Source organism: Bradysia coprophila, unplaced genomic scaffold (genome assembly GCF_014529535.1).
Source record: "Bradysia coprophila strain Holo2 unplaced genomic scaffold, BU_Bcop_v1 contig_151, whole genome shotgun sequence".
Lineage (NCBI taxonomy): Eukaryota > Metazoa > Arthropoda > Insecta > Diptera > Sciaridae > Bradysia > Bradysia coprophila.
In genome coordinates, this window is record NW_023503423.1 from 1,500,988 (window position 1) to 1,521,671 (window position 20,684).

Here is a 20,684-nt window from a genome sequence, read left to right on the forward strand (position 1 = left end):
ATACGACGGAACGACCCAGTCGTTATATTAGCATCTCTCTGGTCGGTATACGAAATTTTGCCTTGCAGAGGGAAAGTTCCTCTCTCTCAATGATGCACTTTTCTATACAGTGTTAAAAGAGCGTAAAAACAGGGGAAAAAACCAGTTAATTAAACTGATCCCGATGAGTGATATGTCAAAATGAGAACTCTCTTTTAACACTGTATACTCTATTTTGACAGTGTTCTTAATTGAGATGCATGCTAGTCACGAGGTGTACGATCATCTCTTCATCTGGTCACAAAGTTTAAAGTATCGCATGAGCCATAAATGGTTCGAATAGTAGTTTTACTGTTGGTTTTAATAGAAGAGAGCGCTATCCAGACTTCGTTGCGTATTTATGTCATCGATGCTCGCTCGTAACACCTTAAAATACGTGGCAAGTTCTATCGTGGGGGAAATTTATTCAAATTTCTGAATAACAGCATAGCGAACAGTATTGAGTCATTAGTGGCTGTCACAGCCCAAAAGAATTTATTTTTTCAAAAGTCCATGTCGTATAAGGTAATCATATTTGTCCGGAGATATATTGGATGGCACAAAGTCGTTGTCGGTGGACTTTGACGGCGAAAGTTTCGACTTTTCGATTGTGTTGTGTCGTGGACTCACGTGACGATTCATCGGCGTCGTTATCGGCGTCTCCGGATGATATTTCATGTCCAGCAAATGCAATGCGAAGCTACGGTCAGCAATTTTCGGTTCGTTCGTGGAGACATTGTTTCTTGCCGACGCCTTGTAGATGAGACTGGAAATGGAAAATCGGACAAGTTGTGAATCTGCAACCATAGGGCTCCATGTTAGGTGCGTCAGTTTTTATCTCACTTACGTTTGAGACGAAATATTGATGTCTGTTCGATGCGGAGAGATGCGACAGTTCCTGTTGCCGTGGGTCTGTTTGTAGTTTATCATTGGCGGTGAATTTTCGATGATTTTATTGATACGTTCCAGCATAGTGTCTTTGGGCGAACCACTTCCCACGATGGCCACAGGTGAACAAATTTCGTTCAAGTGACAACTGGTCATCACACCAATTGACTTTCGACCGTTCGGTGAATAGTTCCGGCAATGCTCAGCTGATGCACCAGTTTCCATTTGCAATGCATTCGAAGAGGCAGTGCTCTGTAGTTGTTTGTGTGACAGTGCGTTCTTCAGGCCACTGCTGTTTACCAGCAGCAGTTTCTCGATTTGATATTGCAGATGGAATATCTCGTTCTGCTGCTTGAGAATTTGCTTTTGCTGTTCAACGATTTCGATTTGTTCTTCGACGATATTCGCCAGTAGTTTACTGGTCGGTGGCCGCTTAGGCTGAACAGCCTTCTCCATTGATGAATCAACGACTTGCAGACTTGATTGTGCTGCTGGGTGGTCTTCGGGATCCGTGTTTGAAATCGGACTGGAAGCAACAGCTACACACCGACAACTGCATGGATTCGATGGAGTTTCCTCAGTCGGTTTTATATCATGTTGTCCAACCAGGGGAACCGTATTTCTTGTCGCTTCAGATCGCGCCATTCTATTTAGTTGCGAAAATGCCATCATGCCATGGAATTGAGGTCGTTTCAGGTTAGCGGCTGAAAAGTTTGCGCATTGGTTGCTACAGTCATGCTCGAACTGTTTATATTCGTCAGAAGTCTCCGTTTGTGTTGGAGCGAGTCTTTTAAAATCCAACTCAAATTTTGCCGCATTAGCCGAGCGTTCATCCGCAACGCCTTTTCTTTGACTGACGAATGCCTTCGTTTGGCTCGTGGTTTCAATGTGTTTTCGTTCGAACAGGGCGTCGTGTTGTTTTTTCCATTTTGTAAACGACTTTTTCGCAGGAGCTTTATTTAGGTGATTCTTATCGACAATCATAGAAACGCCAGACAAAACTGGTTTTTGAGCTGGTACCTGAGATGGGAAAACGTTTTTGTTTTTTGTAGAAAGAAATCATTTGCGACAATAGTCTCCTATTACCCTTGCCGGAACCATATGTTTCCTTTCAGCAGGAAAATTCCGCGGATGCATATCGCCAATAAAACGCGATTTGGCAGCCATTTGCCAATTTCCCTGTAATAAAAATATTTTCTGACAAGCAACGCGACACAAACAGTAATTTTAGACGGTGCAAGAGTTTTTCGCCATGGACTTATCCTTTCAAAACAGTAGAAGCGTCAATGCAGAACACGCTGTGGACCCAGTAGATAAAACTCGATTGCAGATCGATACATGGTGTACATCGACAAAAAAATGAATGTGAAAAGAAAAAACCGGAATTCGAGCCCTTCGAACCCCCGACGCGACACCAAAAGAATTTTTTTTTTCGATCAGTTTTTTAATATTTTCGTAATTTATTATAATTCACGCTGTAAGTGCGGTCGAAATTCAAAATCTTTCTCACGCAAGTCTTTCTAACGTAGCGTCAATTTCGTACAAGGAAGGCTAGGAAGCGTTGAAATGTATTTTTAGGTTCACTTTTCCATCGACTCGTTCACTTGAAATTCAAATTTTAGGCAAACTTACGGCGTAAATTCCTTCAACTTGAAGTATGATGGAGAATCTCCAGTGCAGCCAACGCACTTCAAGCATGAATTGTACTCTAAATAGAGCACTGAAAATGGAAATGTCGAAAAATGTAACAATGTTTTATACAAAATATTACTCTATTTGGCAGTTGTCATTAAAAGCACTTTCGCTTGAAGTGCGTTGGTTCAGCTGATGAACACGCAAGGTATTTATTTGTAATTCGATGCTCCCTCTTTCATCAAGAAGAATGTGTGGTGTTCAAAGACTATAGATTGTGGAAATTGTTATCGTCACTGCCGCACTGCCTTCGAGTCGGTCTTTTGAGATACGAAATTTAAAGATCAAAATAATTTGTTAGGAAATTAAATTTTCGATCACATTGTTCGGTGAAGTGACAGAAGTGACCGACTTGCCGACAGCGTCAATCATTGAGAGTCCTGTGAAATAGTCGAAATAGTGCTCAAATCCACAATCTATTCTTATGCCAGAGCTTTATTTGAATGTCTCATGTGGACTTTCATGTGGCTAAGGTTTGCGCTTCTCGAACGAATTTTTAGATATTTTTGAACAAATAATAATTCTCTAAGATAATCAAAAATGTATTTGATTTGACGAAGTCATTCTAACGAGCCCTAATTCACAGAAACCTGAATTTTCGACATATTTTCCATTCTTCACTCATCGCAAGTTTCCTCAAATTTTATTGTATTTCCTAGATCCTAGAACTCATCGAGCCCTTTCCAACGAGCTTTCATATGTTCAAATCAGTAAAAATATGTCGAATAGCTCAGATTGCAAAAAAGGTGGATCTTCCATAGTAGCTATGTCAGTATTTTCTTGTCTTGTCACATTCGGCTTCGTCTCGACATTATTTATGAAACATAGTGTATAACGACATAAGTGTGATAATATTGACACAAGATAAAGCCAAGGTTCACAATCGTGTATTGAAATATTTTAATTATGCAACGTGTTTCTTACTATTTTACAGTTACATTTTTCAGTGATCCAAGAATGTAATAGTAATTTACATAACAATAGATAGAAATTTGAAAAGTAGAGTTTCCGTGTGAATTTTGTTGATTCGAGGCGAAGCCGAGGCCAATAGACACCCTAAAACGAGACTATTCAAATTTTTATCCCTTGTTATGTAACGGATTTTGTGCCATCAAGAATTGAAATACAACGGATTTCCATGTCGATGACTAGATTGACACCAGTTTGATGGGATATTTCAACACGTAAATCAGTGTTGATATGATATTTGTATGAGTTATTACAATGTGGTCGATCGAGTTTGAAAAGTGATTGTTTACAATGAAAATTGTGATTTTTTGTGCTTTTGTGGGAAGCTTCGTTCTTCTTCTTTTTCAGCCTGTTTCTATCCACTGCTGGATGTAGGCCTCTCCAACTTCTTTCCATTTCGTACGATCCATTGCCATTTGCTGCCAGTTTGTACCTGCAATATTCTTAATTCCGTTTGTCCATCTCTCTGGTGGTCTATCTATAGCTCGTCTTTTATATGGTCGCCAGTTCATGATCTTTTTGGGCCAACGTTCGTCTGTCCTTCTTGCAATATGTCCCGCCCAGCTCCATTTCAGAGATGCTATTATTTCCATGACATCAACGACCCTGGTTTGTTGTCGAATCCATTGATTCGTCATTCTGTCTCTGAGTGTTATTCCAAGCATACTCCGTTCCATGGCTCTTTGTGTCACTCTCAATTTATCTTCGGATGCTTTCGTTAAAGTTAGCGTTTCCGCTCCATAAGTGAGCACTGGAAGGACACAAGCTTCGTTGTTCTGTTGAAACAATGTCCTTGCTTCTTCACTGGTAACAAAATCCAAAAGAAGAGTACAGCGGGTATGCAATTACATCTGTGTTGTCATCAGGGCCTATTTGTGAAATTTTCAGACATGTAACGAAATATTGCGACGTTTTGTGCAATTTACGAATTTTGATAAAAAATAACGAAATTTTGAGAAATTTTACAAAATTTTGTTATATTTTACGAAATTTGTAACATTTTGCTTTTACCTTACCGAAATTTTGCGAAATTTAACGAACTCATAATTTCATAAATTTCGTAAATCTCACAAATAATATGCCCTGGCTGTCATGGCCGCGAACAAGACTAAAAAATATTATCCTGAGGGTATTATAATCCAAGGGTTAACTTTCGTGTCAGTTCATTTCATATCCTCTATCTTACCATGTCAGTGGCTTAGCTTATTATCTGGATCTTGCGCCCAGTCAATAAATTTATTTTATTGCTTTTCGTACTATGAGTCGTATGAGTCATACATACTTTATGACTGGTACATCCTAGTGATCCTAGTACATACGACTCTAGTATGAGTGTGTGTGACCGCTTTCTGTCATTTCAAATCCACTAAACCACGCGTCGTGACGGCTGTCTTCACAATTTTTATTGATTTAAAAATTAATTTTTGGAAATTCAATATTTCCGTTGCAATTCCATTTTACGACGAATCGGTTTCGTCATTTACCTCCAAAAGCAACAAAAACCGCACGAATATCAAACGTATATACTGAACCCATCCGCTTACAAATCGACAAAATAAAAGTCCTGACGCCAGTCATCAAAATGGACGATCAGTACCGCATGATAATCGAAGACATTGAATCATTGCTCAATGAAAGCTGTGACATGGCGACTCCGCCAGCGGATGTCCCTGTGACGATGAAACCATTCGGTTTCCTACCGTACAAGTGTTTCGAAACCCTCCAAAACGAGGCACCGATACTCGGCCTGTATAGAAAATGGTCGACAGTGGAATCGGACGAGTTTATTGTCCAACATCATTCCACGGAACAACGAACAATTGCAGCACCACCATTACCGGTATACAATTGGACGGTCGAAATGATGCAGAGTGTACTGCTAAATTTCTGGAACGCTCGGCTGCGCCAGAATATGATGATGACGAAGCGTACGTGTTCATTTTGTAAAAAGAACGGCATGAATTAGTAAGTGTTGCATAGTTTGTCGGCTTTATTGAGAAAAATCAGACGCAAATTACTTCTGGTTTACAGTGCCATTTATTCGTCGCATTCCCTACGACTCAACGGTGTACTTCAGTGTCCATACCTACTGAAATGCCAATGCAGTTTTTGCTTCAAGAATGGACACACCACGTAAGTGAAAATTTTGATTCTAGAATTTTTGAGCCGAAAGTGGGGAGAAACAGAGTTGGCAAACAAAGCTCGATGAATCTTATCGTTAAATCGTTGCCGATTATTTTTGCTTTTCGTTGAAAATTGAAACATTGAAAAATGCGTGTGCCTTGTGGGATTTCATTACGATCTGACATGTTAACAAGAAGTTTACGTTTCGATTAAGTGTCCATTCCACCCAACAAAAAGTACTCCGTGAGAGAGCCGTGAGAGAGTGAGCTGTCAAAGAAAAAATTGAAAAATTTCAATTTTGTCTCTCACACGGAGTACTTTTTTGGTAAGAGGAAACTAAGCATTAGGTTTCCTGTATAAATACCACGCCCTTTCTGCCTTTCCGGTAAAGTCAAGTTAACAGCGGCATATTCCCTTGCCCTTCTGTTTCCCCACCAACGCTGGACCAAACAATTTTTTTTAACGTAAAATCCAAGGTTGTTTATGGAAAGGTTGCGCCCACTGAATTTTTAGCCCCGTACGAAGTACAAAGGGGCTTATAGGATTACGATGCCGTGTGTAATTTATGGAATTCGAAGCAGACGGTAAGGGCAAAGTGTTTGCCTATGTTCATAGATGACGAATCCGCAATAAAAATTTTGTCTGTCCGTCTGTCCGTCACGTCGATATCTTGAGTAAATCAAATCCGATTTCAAAAATTTTTTTTTCCCTGAAAGATAGTCGAAATAGTGAGGCTAAGTTCGAAGATGGGCATATTCGGGTCGGCCCTTCGTGAGTTAGGGCCACCTAAGTGATTTAAGGTCTTTTGGTGATATTTATGGCAAAATAAACGATGGAAATGTAAATGACACGGCAAATGATAGGTATTGTCAATACCAATCCAGGAAAAAAAAAGTTGTTTTCAAATCGGGTGAGTGGACCGTGAGTTAGGGCCTTAGAAGTGAAATGCTACTAGGGCCCTATGTGCATTTTACATAGAACTCGAGCAAATTTCATCCGTTTTCCGTATTTTTTGTTTCATTTGGAGGGTAATCAAAGGCCGAATAGAATGTAGTTGAAAAAAAATTAAATTTGGGTCCTCGGACTAAGGCCGGTACTAGGGCCCTATGTGTATTTATACTCAAAAAATTAAAATCTTAGGGCGATTTGAAATTTTTGTTTCATTTGAAAGGAACGTCGTACGGGTTTTCGTAATTGCGCTATGCGCAATTCGTAAGATGTACATATTACATAATAATTTTACTTTAACTACATTAACCGGCGCAATAGGCTTACGGTCAAAGTAGGGTGACGGACGCACTAGGGTCACGTACGCAATAGATATACAGGTTTGTACGGGGCTCAGTCGCAGCAAACGCTCCGACTGTTCTGATGGCTCGTTTTACTGTGATCCGTATCACAAAACAAAGGGAGCAAAACAAAGGTTTTAAGTACAAATACTGAAAAAAACAAACGAAATCAAATCAATAGCAATGAACGTCAACACAAGATATGGTCGAATGTCAAACTTTGTATGGAGCGGAGGACATAGCGATTTCATATAAAGAAACTCACCTCTCATTATAGTTTGTTTATATGAAATCGCTATGTCCTCCGGTTTGTATGAATAGACCATACCTGGTTTATACTTTCATTGATCATTAGGGGTAAATCATTATGGTTCGTAAAGTTCGTGAGTATGATGATTTCGTAGAGATTTCGGCATAAAATATAGAGAAATGTCAAAAGTTCACGAAATTGCCATACACACGAACTTTAATGGTTTATCCCATTGAATACAGAGCACGCGTGAAAGACGTGACAAGATCACCAAGTCTTTGAGCAGGCTGTGTAAATGATTTTTTTTCGATCCTCCAGTTCGGCTTGTCAATTAAATCCTGTCTTAAAAAACGATATTTGCATTCGAAGCTGTTTGTTAAAAATTGGAGCTGAAAGTAATTTTTTAAAGTTTTGCCGCCACAGACATTGTCCCACTCAAGGCTTTATATGAGGAGGCTGTTCAAATTTTAGTGCAATTTCAGTTTGACAACACGAACGATAACGGTTTCATCCACAGAGATGAACAATGAACATAACGCCAACCTTTGTAAATTTTTCGTTAAAATTTTCGTCAACCTGAAAGTTGAGGTTAAGTTGGCTTCGGTGAGTGAATCTTGACATTTCGAAATGACCTTGGAACAAACCTTTTGATCGAGTTCAAGGTCATTCTAAATGTCGAAAATCATCCACAAATAACACGGAGAACTCTAACCTGAAAGTATGTGCAGTAAAAATGAAGAGACAGTTTGAAAGTGGTTCTCTATGGATGACGATGTAGCTGTCACTGTTCGGGAATACAGTTACTCGGGCTTGATCTATACAACCTTGGTGTCACTCAACCTTTTAAATTTTTCTAGACAAAAGAAGTGGTTTGCGCTCAGTTTAAAATTGCATAAATAACCGTCCCGTCCCTCACACCTTGTAGACGGGCTGAGAGTTCAAAATTTAGTTAGAAACTACGAACTTTTCCTTTTCTTTTGAATACCATTTCGTATCCAATTTTTGAGTTCTGATCTTTGTATGACTCCCTGACTGGATCGATTAAGATCAACAAGCACAAATATTACATTGCCTTCCTACTACGTTCTTTTTAAGTGAATGTTGAGTGTATGGCGCCAATTTAAAGCTTACATTGTTACAGGAGCTACTGTCCACTGAAGGCAGCAGGAATGACAGGAACGGCAGGAATTTACTGAATGTACTCGTTCGCCGATCCCAAAAACATCGCTTATTTCTACAGTTTCCGGTATCATCATTTCAATTTACTTCAAAGTTTTATTTTATTCAAAATCATTTTCATCCGTCCAATATTTTTATTGCGAACGGTTTTTCATTTTCCAATAAATTAATGCTCGAAATCTGTTTGTTTGATTTCTTATACTGAGTGCAATGGGTATTCGTATACCAAGAGGAGAAAATAGGAATTTCCAACTCCAACAAGAGCGACAGTTTGGGACCAGAGCGAAGCGAGTTGGAATTTCTCCCCGAGGTGAACGCATAATTTTTCATCCGCTTTTACCCACTAAAAAACACATCACCATTTTTCAAAAGCAAAACAAACTGACAGTGTTCAAGTGAGAAAAAACTCTCGATCACCCCATGAGAGAAACAAGAGTTGAGAAAATAGAAAGTTTCTCACCCGAAGTGTCATCAGAGAGAGCGTCAACAAAACGTGTTCTTCTGACCGCATTTGAGTGGAGAAAATAAGGTTGTTCACGCCGTCTGGATGAAAGAATCTTTTCACAACGCTGAAACTTCGGAAGCCGTTGTTGTGTTACTCTGGAAAATAGGTTCGAAACTTTTCCTGACAATATGACGTCTAGGTCTGGGAGCAACATGCTCATTTTCCCTTATTTAGTCAATAATTTACTTCCTAAGAGGTCTACGTTCCCTGGATTTTTAAGAAAAATGTGGACGGACGCGCATTTACACCATTCACTGCAACGTCTTCAATTAAAATAAATATTTTTGCCGCTTACTCCCTCTCTTCCAAGTTTATTTATCACAACCAACAAAACAAACAAAACAAACAATCTTCACCTCAGGGATCGAAAATTTTCGCCACAAATAACGGAACCCTCGATCGCTTGTCCACAATAATCGCCAGAAATGGTTGATTAGCGACAAATACCAGTTCCCGTGGCATTCCATCCAGACTCAATGTCACAACGGATAACAATGTCGCTGCCGTTGCTACGCTACCATATTCGTCCACATTGAGTACGGTGTGCTGAAGTACATCACTAACCGCGACTGGTTCGTGATTGTTGGTTAAATATGGCAATTGAGATTGTGTGGTGAACAGGTTTACCAGTCCCATCTGAGAAAAATGAATGTTTTAGCAACAAATTGATGAATTTATGGTTTAATGGTGCATTCGTAGAATAGGCTGAGTGGGGCCGAATTTAACGATTATTAGATAGTAAGAGGGTCACAAGAAGACGTCTCAATGGCAAGGTCTATTTTTGAGAATTTGATTTGAGACCTAAAATTCCTAAAAATTCGTAAAAGTTACTAAAAGATCCTAAATAAAGATCACAAAAAGTCCTAAATTAAAAAGTTCCCAAAAAGGCCTAAAGTTAATAAAAATTCCTAAAATTCCTAAAAGTTACTGGAAAGTCCTAAAGATCACAAAAAGTCCTAAATTTACTAAAAGTTCCCAAAAAGGCCTAAAGTTAATAAAAATTCCTAAAATTCCTAAAAGTTACTGAAAAGTCCTAAAGATCACAAAAAGTCCTAAATTTACTAAAAGATTCCTAAAGTTACCAAAAAGTCCCCAAAAATTCTTAAAAATAGGATTTTGTGCATACCTTCAGTAGAACGTTGGTTAGCGAAAACGACGATTGAATCGAAAATTTCGGCATCTTAAGGTAAACCAATCTCTTATACGGTTCTTCTAATTGACCGATGATATTCGCTATATCAGCTGATGTAAGCTGACGAATTAGGTGGTCCAGAGTGTGTCTTATTTCGGGTAATATCAGCACCATAGAGAACTCGTTTCCCTGAGAAATTTAAAAAATGAAAAATCGAAACCAACGAAAACGAGCGAAAGTCCCAACCTCATACGGCAGTTCGATCCAAGTACCTTTCGCCCCACCGCCAGATTCAAATTCACTTCCTCGCAGTTTTTCAACTTTATTCATAAATGCGATGCCTCTGTTCAATTTGTCGGTTGTATCGAAACGGTCGAAAGTAGTCTGCGATTCGTTGAACGCAGTTTTCCATATACCGCGGAAGTACATCGTATTCGTCAGCAACACTTTCAATCCATACAAATGATCCGGTTTGAACAGATTCCGGATGTGATTCTTTGTTGCAGCGGAAATCCAATTGTTTATTATGTACAGGGCCTCGTTTGTGTTGCCGAAGTCTACCGGCTGTATGCTAACGTCTCGAGATCTGGACTCTTGAACGAATGTGGCGTTTAAACTGGATAAGAGATTCAATGAATGAACAATGAAAAGACTATTTTATGTGAATCATTGTCCATTTTACCCCATGTTCCTAGAACTGAATATGGCCGACGCTAAATTGATTTCGTTGCGAAATTTGGTCGATTTTATGCCATAAACCAAGCGAGCGAGTAACTTCGGATCGACGTTCCGAATAACAGTTCTAATCTCATCTTTAGTGTTACCAACAGCAGCTACTTCAATTTGTGATAGAATCAGTTGGACCAGAAGAGGACACAGAATTAAGTTACCAATTGGATTGGATATTTTCGAGCCCTAGACACAAAATTCATTTGCCGTTCAGTTTGGTTCTATGACTGTTAAGGTTTAATCAACACTCCTTGATACAATATCAATGAAAGTACATAACAAGCAAGGCCGATCGTCCATTTCATCTCCGGGCAGTCGATCGACCATACCTATTCTACACTTTCATTGGCATATCAGTTCATTATAAGGTCACAGTTAAAAACCTGTGCCGTTTTGCCACAGTAACTAAGACGAAAAATGTGACCCAACATGGCAAAAGGTTTCGAACCGAGACTCTTCGCTCACATTCTATTCGCTTACCTTAAAAGTGCTCCACGCAAAATCTGTAATCGGATCATAGTTGTACGATTGGGAGGATTGTAATGTCGTTGGGATTAATTGGGACGATGGAGAAGTTGGTATTGGAATTCGTGCTGGAGGATTGAATGATTGTGGTTGTTGGCGTTGACTAGCAACTGAATGTCTATTTTCTACAATGCGATCGTGGTTTTGGTATACTAAATTCAAATTTTTATTGACTTGTCGTTTACTGATACTGATGACGCTATCATCGGGGAAGTAAATTGAGTCGATATTCACGGCATGATTTGCTGCTCGAATCGGTACGGCTGAGGCCAGTACTGCTAAAGCTGAAATGAGCAAGTCATATGTTTTTGACAATGATGATATTGATGAGCAGTGAGCTGGTGTTCTACTATACAGATCATCTGCAAGATACTGTCAAACGTAACCTCACTTTTGTTTCGTTAAATGTTTCGTTCATTCATTCATTTGTTTAAGATTTTTTTAAACGTTGATGGCATGTCGAACGAACTTGTAGATGATCTATGGCATGCATGCTAAATCTGTTGAAGTAAAAGATTTTGTATCCAAACAATAAGCTATATGTGACTGTCAGAGATCAGAATCAAAAGTATAGTCGAAACTTGAAGCATTCAATTGAAAAGTCGTGGTAAATGTTAGTATTTTCAGAGCGAAGCGAGGACGGCGATTTCGCTCGAGTTGCAAATTCCAACTTGGAATTTCCGGAATTTTCTATTTTCTGCCCGAGGTTAAAACATAATTTGTCATCCATGGCTTCGTTTAGAGAATTTTACTTCTGAAAAGTTCCGAAAAAAATCAGAATTTTTCTGAGTTTTCCGGAACGTGGGTGTGGCTGTTTCACCATTTTACCAATCCAAAATCAAGTGACAGTTGCAAAGAGAAAAAATTATTGTTACCTGTGGGAGAAACAAGAGTCGAGAAAATAGCAATTTTCTCATCTGAACTGTCATGAGAGAGAGAGAGAGCGTCAACAAAACTTCATTTTCTCACCGCATTCCAGTGGAGAAAATAGGGCAATTCACGCCACACTGACGATATGATTGATAAATAATAGAAATACGCGAGCGGATCGAGCAAAATTTGTATAAAAACCTCACCGAAGCTGAGAAATTTTTCCCAACGCAGCGTGGTACTGAATCGCAAATGGATTAATCCGCCCCTGTTTATTCCGAAGATTAAGTACGAAAAGATATATTTCCGGGTCAAAGACCTTAAGCAAATTAAGCAAAAGGGTAAATAACTAATCCTTTCGATGAAATAATGGGAATGTACACGATCAACTACAGACACAGCACATTTGCTAAATTCGATTTAAGCTAGCTGCTAAATCATAAATAATACACACAGGTAATCATCAACAGGTAAACATGCTGCAGAAACCAGTTTGCAAAAGCAAGCAAATAAGTTATTTACCGACAAATTTTATTCTGGTAATTGTGGGTATAGGTACATACTAGTTACACGAGTGGCTGTCTATTAGAAAAGCACTTTGGATTTGCAAGTAATTTTGTCCATTGAAATGGAGACGATTGGTCAGTTTGTTTGAATATCAAAACACTTTTTTCTTCATCCGAGCGACCAGCTATATGCATGCACTTTAGACTATGTAAATCAATTACCTGCAAACGTATTGTAGATCCACATAATTATATTTTTAACACTGACAATCTGTGGCGGCCGAAGTAAATATTAATTCATTAAAATCTCATTTACGTTATCATTGAACGACCTAGCACTTGGTATTCATCAATTTTGATTTTTTTTTTAATTTCTTATTTCTTATAACACTTGTTTCGTCACAATTCACTCAAGTCGTCTGCCTTTAAGCATAATTTTGCGAAGAGCACAATGTTGATATTCGTTCAATATATCGACGTGTACTGACCGGAGGTATTGACTTGAATAAAGACGTGCGACTTTTAGACTATCCACGATAACCAACAATGTCATCAACATCAAAATTCATTTGTTGGTATAATATAATTGGTCGGAGAAGTTCTATTGAGAAGTTTTCGGAATAGATGAATCGACAGTGGGAGAGAGAAACAAGAAGAAGCATTGTTCACATTATTCGATCTACGAAGAAAAAATGATTGAGGAACGCTCGCATGCATCAGACCATAAATGAGTTAATTTTTGTTCGGCAATTGGAACAACAAAACAATGAACTGACAATAAAAATGCATTTCTTGTCCCTGAGGACTATAATTCGACTTTTTTGTCACTGCAATTACGATTGAGAAATGAATTTTGTAGGTACTTAGAGAGCCGTTTTTGCGGTCAAAAAAGTACCTTTTCACAACACAGGCGAGAAAATAGTCTTTATCTACTCAAATGCGTCGAGAAAATGACGTTTTGTTGACGCTATCTCTGATGACAGTTCAGGTGAGAAAATTGTTATTTTCTCACTTCTCCCATGGGGCGAACAGCAGTTTTTTTTTCTTTGCAACTGTCACTTTGTTTCTTCTTCTTCTTCTTTTTCAGCCTGTTTCTATCCACTGCTGGATGTAGGCCTCTCCAACTTCTTTCCATTTCGTACGATCCATTGCCATTTGCTGCCAGTTTGTACCTGCAATATTCTTAATTCCGTTTGTCCATCTCTCTGGTGGTCTACCTATAGCTCGTCTTTTATATGGTCGCCAGTTCATGATCTTTTTGGTCCAACGTTCGTCTGTCCTTCTTGCAATATGTCCCGCCCAGCTCCATTTCAGAGATGCTATTCTTTCCATGACATCAACGACCCTGGTTTGTTGTCGAATCCATTGATTCGTCATTCTGTCTCTGAGTGTTATTCCAAGCATACTCCGTTCCATGGCTCTTTGTGTCACTCTCAATTTATCTTCGGATGCTTTCGTTAAAGTTAACGTTTCCGCTCCATAAGTGAGCACTGGAAGGACACAAGTGTCGAAAACTTTGCGTTTCAGACTATTATTCATTTTGCTTTTGAAAATTAGTCTGAGTTTTCCGAACGCTGCCCATGCAAGACCAATCCTACGTCTTATTTCGGCAGTCTGGTTGTCCAGACCTAACTTCAGTTTATGTCCTAGATATACATAGCTGTCGACTCGTTCAATGACAGTGTCACCAATTTTGATTTCTCTATCGTCCCTGATGTTGGTCATGACTTTTGTTTTCGATAAGTTCATCTTGAGGCCAACTTTGATTGCCTCTTCACTTAACTGTTGTAGCATAAGCTGAGCCTGACCTATATTCGCTGCTATCGGTACAATGTCATCAGCGAAGCGGAGATTGCTCAGGTACTCTCCATTTATCTTTATTCCCATTTTACTCCAGTTTAACTTCCTAAAAACACTCTGCAGAATCGCCGTGAATAATTTCGGTGAAATAGTGTCACCCTGCCTTACACCTCGGCCGATTCTGAATTTCTCCGTGCTCTTATGAAGTTTTATACATGAAGTAGCATTTTTGTACACATATCGAATTGTGTTGGAGTACCTTGAGTCTACTCTACATTCGTCTAATGCGTCCAATATCGACCATGTTTCCACTGAATCGAAAGCTTTTTCGAAGTCTATGAATAGCAAGACTATGTCGATGTTGTATTCACGACACTTCTCAATAAGCGTTCTCATCACCTGCAAATGGTCGTTTGTGCTGAAACTAGATCTGAAAGCAGCTTGTTCAACAGGTTGGTAGAAGTCGAACTTGTTAGTGTTCCTCTTCGTAATGATTTTCATAAACAACTTGTAGAGTGTTGACAATAGGCTTATGGGCCGGTAATTTTCCAGCTTTGTTATGTCTCCTTTTTTATGCAGCAATGTAATTACCGCATTTTCCCAGGCTTCTGGTACTTCTTCCCATTGGAGACATTTATTAAACAAAGCCGTGATTGCCTTTAATAAGGAGTCTCCACCCAGTTTAATGGCTTCCACTGGAACACCATCTTCTCCGGGAGACTTTTTGTTTTTCATCTCGGCTACTGCGGCCTTGACTTCATCAACAGTTATGTCGGGCATATCCTCCGATCCCACGTTTCTTATTATTGGTCTATCTTCGGTTTCTTCCGTTGGACTCTGTCTTGCTGAAGAAAACAAATTCTCATAAAATTCTGTTGCAATGTTTAATATCGCATTTCGATCCGTTTGGATCGTTCCTGTTTTGTCTCGTAATTTGAAGATTTCTTTTTTGGCGTTTGTCATTTTTCTCCGTAGGACTTTCATATTGCAGTTAGCTTCACTTTGTTTGGTTGTGAAAAATGGTGAAACAAACTGATGCGTTTTTTCGTAGATAAAAACGGTTGTTGTTCACGCTATGCACGGATGAAAAATCATGTGTTCACCTAGGGGAGAAAATTGAAAATTCCAACAAAAACGAAAGTTCGCTGGAAAAAGTTTTTTTTCTCCCCTTGGTAAACAAGTAACCATTATCGGCCGGAGAGAGCAGCCGCTAACGGAGATTCATATTTACTTTTCATGCTTCGGGGCCGAAAATGAGGGCAATTTTTCGAATTTTCTCGTGTTTGCGGCCCTCTGCATGAAAACTCACATGTGCACCTGTTTAGGACGGTTGATTTAAGGCACTTTCGCTTGTAGACCTCACTTCGTTCGGCCTACAATCCGCGAAATTGCCTAAAATCAATCGTCCAAAACAGGTACACAAATGACTATTTTCGGCCGCAGTCGAGTGTGGATATCATCTATGTTACGTTGTTTTGGCTTCGTCTCAAGCGCAAAAAACGTCGTTTGTGACTTGGGATGAAAGCTGAATTATTCGCTACTAGTCGCAAGTGTACCATAAAATTCGTGACAAAAAAAAAATCTTAAAATTTCTTAAAAATCTCTAAAGATTCATAAAATTTTGAAGAATTCTATTTAAAAAAAATCCGAATAACAATCCTTGCCATCAAGAGAAAGTGTGTTTTACTTCAAGTGATACTAACAATAGATCGTTCAAAAATCGAACCCATAACTTAACTAAAATGAAGACGAAAATGACTGCGCTAATATTTGATGTCGTATAGATGTAAGCAATTTTTCTTTAGAAAAAGAATCAGCTGGGAGGTGCGGGAATCGTGGTTTTACAGAAAATGAAAAGCATTTCTCTAAAACAATATATAATTGAGATAAAAAATGTCTTGCAGATTGTTCACATATTTCGAAACATGGTTTCTATTCGAACGAAAACATAACACCACTGCACTCACGAAACATTTATTCAAAAATGATCACATCAACGTTGATTTTTTAATACAAATCCTAGAAGTTGAAATCATGTGTGCATTGACTTTTCATACACACGAAATTATTCTGTGAGATTTTTTATTGTAAGTTGCCAACATTGCATCGAAAAAGTGAAACAAAACAAAACAAATCAAAACAAAACAAAACAAATCAAAACAAAACATGTTTCGGCCACTTGGCAACAAATTACAAGATCTGTTTTAAGGATTAATATTTGGATTTCGTTAATTATTCTTTTATGGTAGCTTAATTATGATTGGACTTAGAGGTAAACAAAGTGAAACATAAAAATATTGTAAGTATTAGGTCGCGAAACAGCACAAATTAAATTTGTTTTCCGTAGATTTCCCACGGAAAAACAATTTGTTTTTTGCTGTTTCGAAGCAATTTAAATTAAAACATTTAAAATTTTACTTTGTTTACCTCTAAGTTCAATCTCAATGATGCTACCTGGAAAGAGTGATAATCGAAATCCATGTATTAATCTTTAAAACAGATCTTGTAATTTGTTGCCAAGTGGCCGAAACCTGATTTGTTTTGTTTTGTTTTGATTTGTTTCGTTTTGATTTGTTTTGTTTTATTTTGATTTGTTTCGTTTTGTTTCATTTTTTGAAACAAGCATGGTTTACAAAAATGTCATAGAACAATTCCATGTAATGTTTGCGCAGTGTACTCTTGCGAACTTAAATGAAAATAAATCAATGTGATAATTTTTGAATGAATAATTGGTATGGTAAGTGCAATATAGTGTACGTTTTTGATTCAAATAGAAATTCTTCTTCGAAAAGATTAATCGAATTGCGAAGAATTTTTTATCTCAAATTATTTTGTTACACAGAAATGCGTTTCATTTCGCTATCAAACCATGATTACCGCACCTCCCTGGATCAAAAGTCTTCGTTTTTCTGCATCTTCTGTATACGAAACAGACTCTATCAACAAATTCCGATGTGGTATCCAATCATTTGTTACTTGCCTCAATGAAAGTAGATAAGTAGGTATGGCCAGTCCATACAAGTCGGAGCACATACGGATTTGCATGTCGCCACCTCAAACGAACTCATTTCTAGTGGAAATTTGCACTAGAAATGAGTTCGTTTGAGGTGGCGCCATGCAAATCCGTATGTGCTCCGGCTATAACAAATTTGAACGTTTGGCCATACCTATTTATTTACTTTCATTGACTTGCCTGACTGTTCATTACTTAAAGCAACATATAAATGCATTATCGGCACATTTTTACCTTATCTGAGGTAATTAACATCTCGATGGAATTCCCAAAAAAACGTCACAAACACGAATAGCTGCATACGCAAAAGATATCTCTATTGTATTGTTCGATTAATGTTAACAACGAAACTATATTAATTTACTGGTCTGTGTATATATCAACGATATGAACGGATGAGTTCACGAATTCCACTCCACGGTTACAACGACAACCATAAAAGTCGAAACAGTAACAAAACGTTAAACGAAATTGAAATTGAAACGACGATTCACGCTAGTTAGGAGGCCTTGAACATAAATCGCAAAAAAATTTTCGGTCTCCAAATATAAATAAAAAAATTTTCGATTTTCAATTTTTCCTTCGCCAATTCAACTTATTGTTATAGGCAGCACATCCGGAGGATCACCAGGACCTTCAGGTACCGGCGACATGAAAGGCTTGCTGGAAAAAACACGGGAAAAATTTTTGCAATTCAACCCAACAGATAAACGTTGGCCATGTCCATTTTGTCTGCATAAAGCGAAAACATTGTTTAATTCACGTTAAAAAAGAACACCGGAATATAACAAGTTTGGACCGAAATGGAATTTTCGACGAAATAGGCAGCGATGTCTCACAATCTTCACAAAACAATTCACAAAACAAAAATAAACAACATCACCAAACGACGATTTGCAGATGAAATCGAAACATACACTAACTTCCAGCAACGCCACACTGAGTTAAGATCAAAGTCAAGTTTGGTAAGACAGTAGACATGAGCGGGTTGACAGGTTTATAAAACCAGGTATTTTTGTTGGCCGAAAAGTTGGCGTGGATCAGGCCAGCACGGATTGTTTGGATAATGATGAAACTTACTGTTTCTTAGCCTCAACTCAGGGCTTATTATTGGGATTTCCTCAGACTTTTTAGGAAATTTTTTGATTTTTTTAAGGCAATTTTAGCATTTTAGGCTCCATTTATGCCTTTTTACGATTTCGGTTTGCTCATACGATCTTCTTGTAGACGATAGTCATGAAATTTGTTCAAGATATAGTTGAGCTGACAATCCTTTTCTCAACTCAAGCCCAACGTTTAGTAGGTAAAGATTTCCATACGGTTATGTTATATTGTGTTGCAATCGAAGGTAACAATTAGTTCCCTGCAAATCGTTCGTCACTTATCGAATCGTATACACAAGGCAAAAAGGTCTATCCGATTTTTTAACCCCTAAAATAAAAACTGGTGGCGCAAACAATATTAAATTCAAACTCAACATCATATGTTTATAATCCAAACCAGTCACCATCATCAGAAACTATTACCAATTTACAGCGGCGTTAAAATATGATAATCGAGTTTGTTTAATTCGTCTTTTTTCACTTTCCATTTCTAAAACATATTGTGATGGCCATTTAATTGATGCAGCTGAGTAAATATTCAGTCGAAATTTGGATGTTTCCTTTTGGTTTTTTTTTTATTGTTTGTAGTGCGGCAAATTCACTGCGATAGAAAAATCGAGTTGAAATTAGAAAATTTATCTGCGCATCGAATGTACAACAAATCAGAATGGAGTTTAAATAAAATAAAAACTTAAGGCGGCTTTAAAGGGAATTGGTCTCGATGTATAGCTATTTTCATGACTAGTGGGGTTGTTTTGCGCACTAGATGTTAGATGTGACCTTCTCATTTACTACCGTGTGTTATGAACAAGAGTTTATCTACTTTAATGTCAAAATCAGAAACAACGAAAAATTTGAGATAAACCAACGCACTTCAAGCAAAAGTGGTACTCTAAATAGGGTACTAAACATTGACAGTGCTCCATACAAAATTTTACACTGTAAAAAGAGTGGTGATAAAATTTCATACAAAAAAGTACTCTATTTGGCAGCTGTCATTAATAGCACTTTTGCTTGAAGTGCGTTGGATAAACAGGTTCTCAATGCTTCGTCTGTTTTCAGCATGTCTGTCAGTCAGTACGCAAATAAACAAATATCTAAATTTTCCAGTGCGCAAATGAAGAACTATCGAAATAATGAGTGCGAAAGAAAGACATGGTAACCAATTATTTTGACATTACAGTTGATAAAGTCAAGGTTCTGAAAGAACAGGTTAAGACAACCACGGAGGCGGGTGACACCAAATTTTATTAACGCACTCACTACAGATAGTGTGAGAAATTTAAAATCTGCGGAAATCCCTGCAGTCCGAGAACCGCCGGGTTGTTCAAGACCAGACGGAAAAAAACCTGACGGAATGACATTAATTCCTTGGGCGAGGGGCAAATCAGCAGCGTGCAATTTCACATGTCGTGACACTTTCGCTCAATCATATTTGAACAAAACGTCACAACAAGCGGGTCATGCAGCCAATCAAGCAAAAACAAAGAAAATTGACCACTAACAGTGACCTAGCAGATCATTTTATTTTTATTCCTGTTGCAACTGGTAACGTCTGGAGTGTTTGGTGATATTGGTTTGAAATTCATTAAACAAATTGGCAGCAAAATTGCAGAGGTCACAAATGAAAAACGTTCAACTTCACATCTTATACAACGTTTAAGTGTAGCCATCCAAAAAGGTAATGCGGCGTCAATCGTTTTTTCGATAATTCAGAATTTTGTTATTGTTAAGTTGCGTTGTTGATATAAAATTCGCAGCCGTTGACGTAATTTGTGTGTCACCGGCTTCGTGATCAACTCAGAGTTGTCTTAACCTGTTTTTTTTAGAACCTTGGATAAAGTTAAGCTGTAATCGCAATTCACCGTTTAGCACTCCGTCCGTTCGCTTGACAGTTGGTTTAACCTGTCACATACGGCTATTCATCTGTCATCCATAACGACGACAATAATGACAAGCTCTACAAGATTTGAAATTAACCGATTAAAAATACTTTGATCGATTGAAGTAATAGACCCGATAATAATCATATGCTTGCCGTATGTAACAGGTTAAAACAATGAAAACTCCGCATCTTTTCTGTTGTTTCAAC

At 38.2% G+C, this 20,684-nt stretch overlaps 3 protein-coding genes and 1 long non-coding RNA gene across 5 annotated transcripts in view; 2 read left to right on the forward strand and 2 right to left on the reverse strand.

The window, feature by feature from the left end:
• Positions 1 to 20,684, forward strand: part of LOC119074357 — a 226,636-nt gene that overhangs the window by 46,786 nt on the left and 159,166 nt on the right. The gene's annotated exons all lie outside the window — the stretch shown is intronic.
• On the reverse strand, positions 491 to 2,190 carry LOC119074340. The gene is made up of 3 exons (XM_037180433.1): positions 1,993 to 2,190; positions 866 to 1,926; positions 491 to 784 (listed from the first exon to the last, which is right to left on the reverse strand). Exons 1-3 carry the CDS (start codon positions 2,071 to 2,073, stop codon positions 514 to 516), a joined length of 1,413 nt encoding a protein of 470 aa, XP_037036328.1. The 5' UTR covers positions 2,074 to 2,190; the 3' UTR covers positions 491 to 513.
• On the forward strand, positions 4,905 to 8,582 carry LOC119074350 (nanos homolog 3-like). The gene is made up of 3 exons (XM_037180445.1): positions 4,905 to 5,532; positions 5,599 to 5,700; positions 8,372 to 8,582. The coding sequence occupies exons 1-3, from the start codon at positions 5,150 to 5,152 to the stop codon at positions 8,424 to 8,426; spliced, it is 540 nt and encodes a 179-aa protein (XP_037036340.1). The 5' UTR covers positions 4,905 to 5,149; the 3' UTR covers positions 8,427 to 8,582.
• Positions 9,196 to 13,222, reverse strand: LOC119074339 (plasminogen activator inhibitor 1-like). 2 transcript variants are annotated; one of them, XM_037180431.1, is made up of 7 exons: positions 12,899 to 13,210; positions 11,486 to 11,584; positions 11,256 to 11,425; positions 10,729 to 10,961; positions 10,293 to 10,662; positions 10,041 to 10,235; positions 9,196 to 9,550 (listed from the first exon to the last, which is right to left on the reverse strand). In XM_037180431.1, exons 1-7 carry the CDS (start codon positions 12,921 to 12,923, stop codon positions 9,272 to 9,274), a joined length of 1,371 nt encoding a protein of 456 aa, XP_037036326.1. In that variant the 5' UTR covers positions 12,924 to 13,210; the 3' UTR covers positions 9,196 to 9,271. The 2 variants fall into 2 exon arrangements, with proteins under 2 accessions (XP_037036326.1, XP_037036325.1); XM_037180430.1 differs by having other exon boundaries at positions 11,256 to 11,584; positions 12,899 to 13,222.

Coding starts and splice junctions, on each gene's coding strand:
- LOC119074340 (XM_037180433.1), bottom strand. CDS start 2,073: ATGGCTGCCAAATCGCGTTTTATTGGCGATATGCATCCGCGGAATTTT. Junction 1,927..1,992: donor AACATATGGTTCCGGCAAGG/GTAATAGGAGAC, acceptor TTCCCATCTCAG/GTACCAGCTCAAAAACCAGT. Junction 785..865: donor ATCAATATTTCGTCTCAAAC/GTAAGTGAGATA, acceptor TTCCATTTCCAG/TCTCATCTACAAGGCGTCGG.
- LOC119074350 (XM_037180445.1), top strand. CDS start 5,150: ATGGACGATCAGTACCGCATGATAATCGAAGACATTGAATCATTGCTC. Junction 5,533..5,598: donor AAAAAGAACGGCATGAATTA/GTAAGTGTTGCA, acceptor TCTGGTTTACAG/TGCCATTTATTCGTCGCATT. Junction 5,701..8,371: donor TTCAAGAATGGACACACCAC/GTAAGTGAAAAT, acceptor ACATTGTTACAG/GAGCTACTGTCCACTGAAGG.
- LOC119074339 (XM_037180430.1), bottom strand. CDS start 12,923: ATGTGGATCTACAATACGTTTGCAG. Junction 11,585..12,898: donor GATCTACAATACGTTTGCAG/GTAATTGATTTA, acceptor TGCTCATTTCAG/CTTTAGCAGTACTGGCCTCA. Junction 10,663..10,728: donor TTCAGTTCTAGGAACATGGG/GTAAAATGGACA, acceptor TCTCTTATCCAG/TTTAAACGCCACATTCGTTC.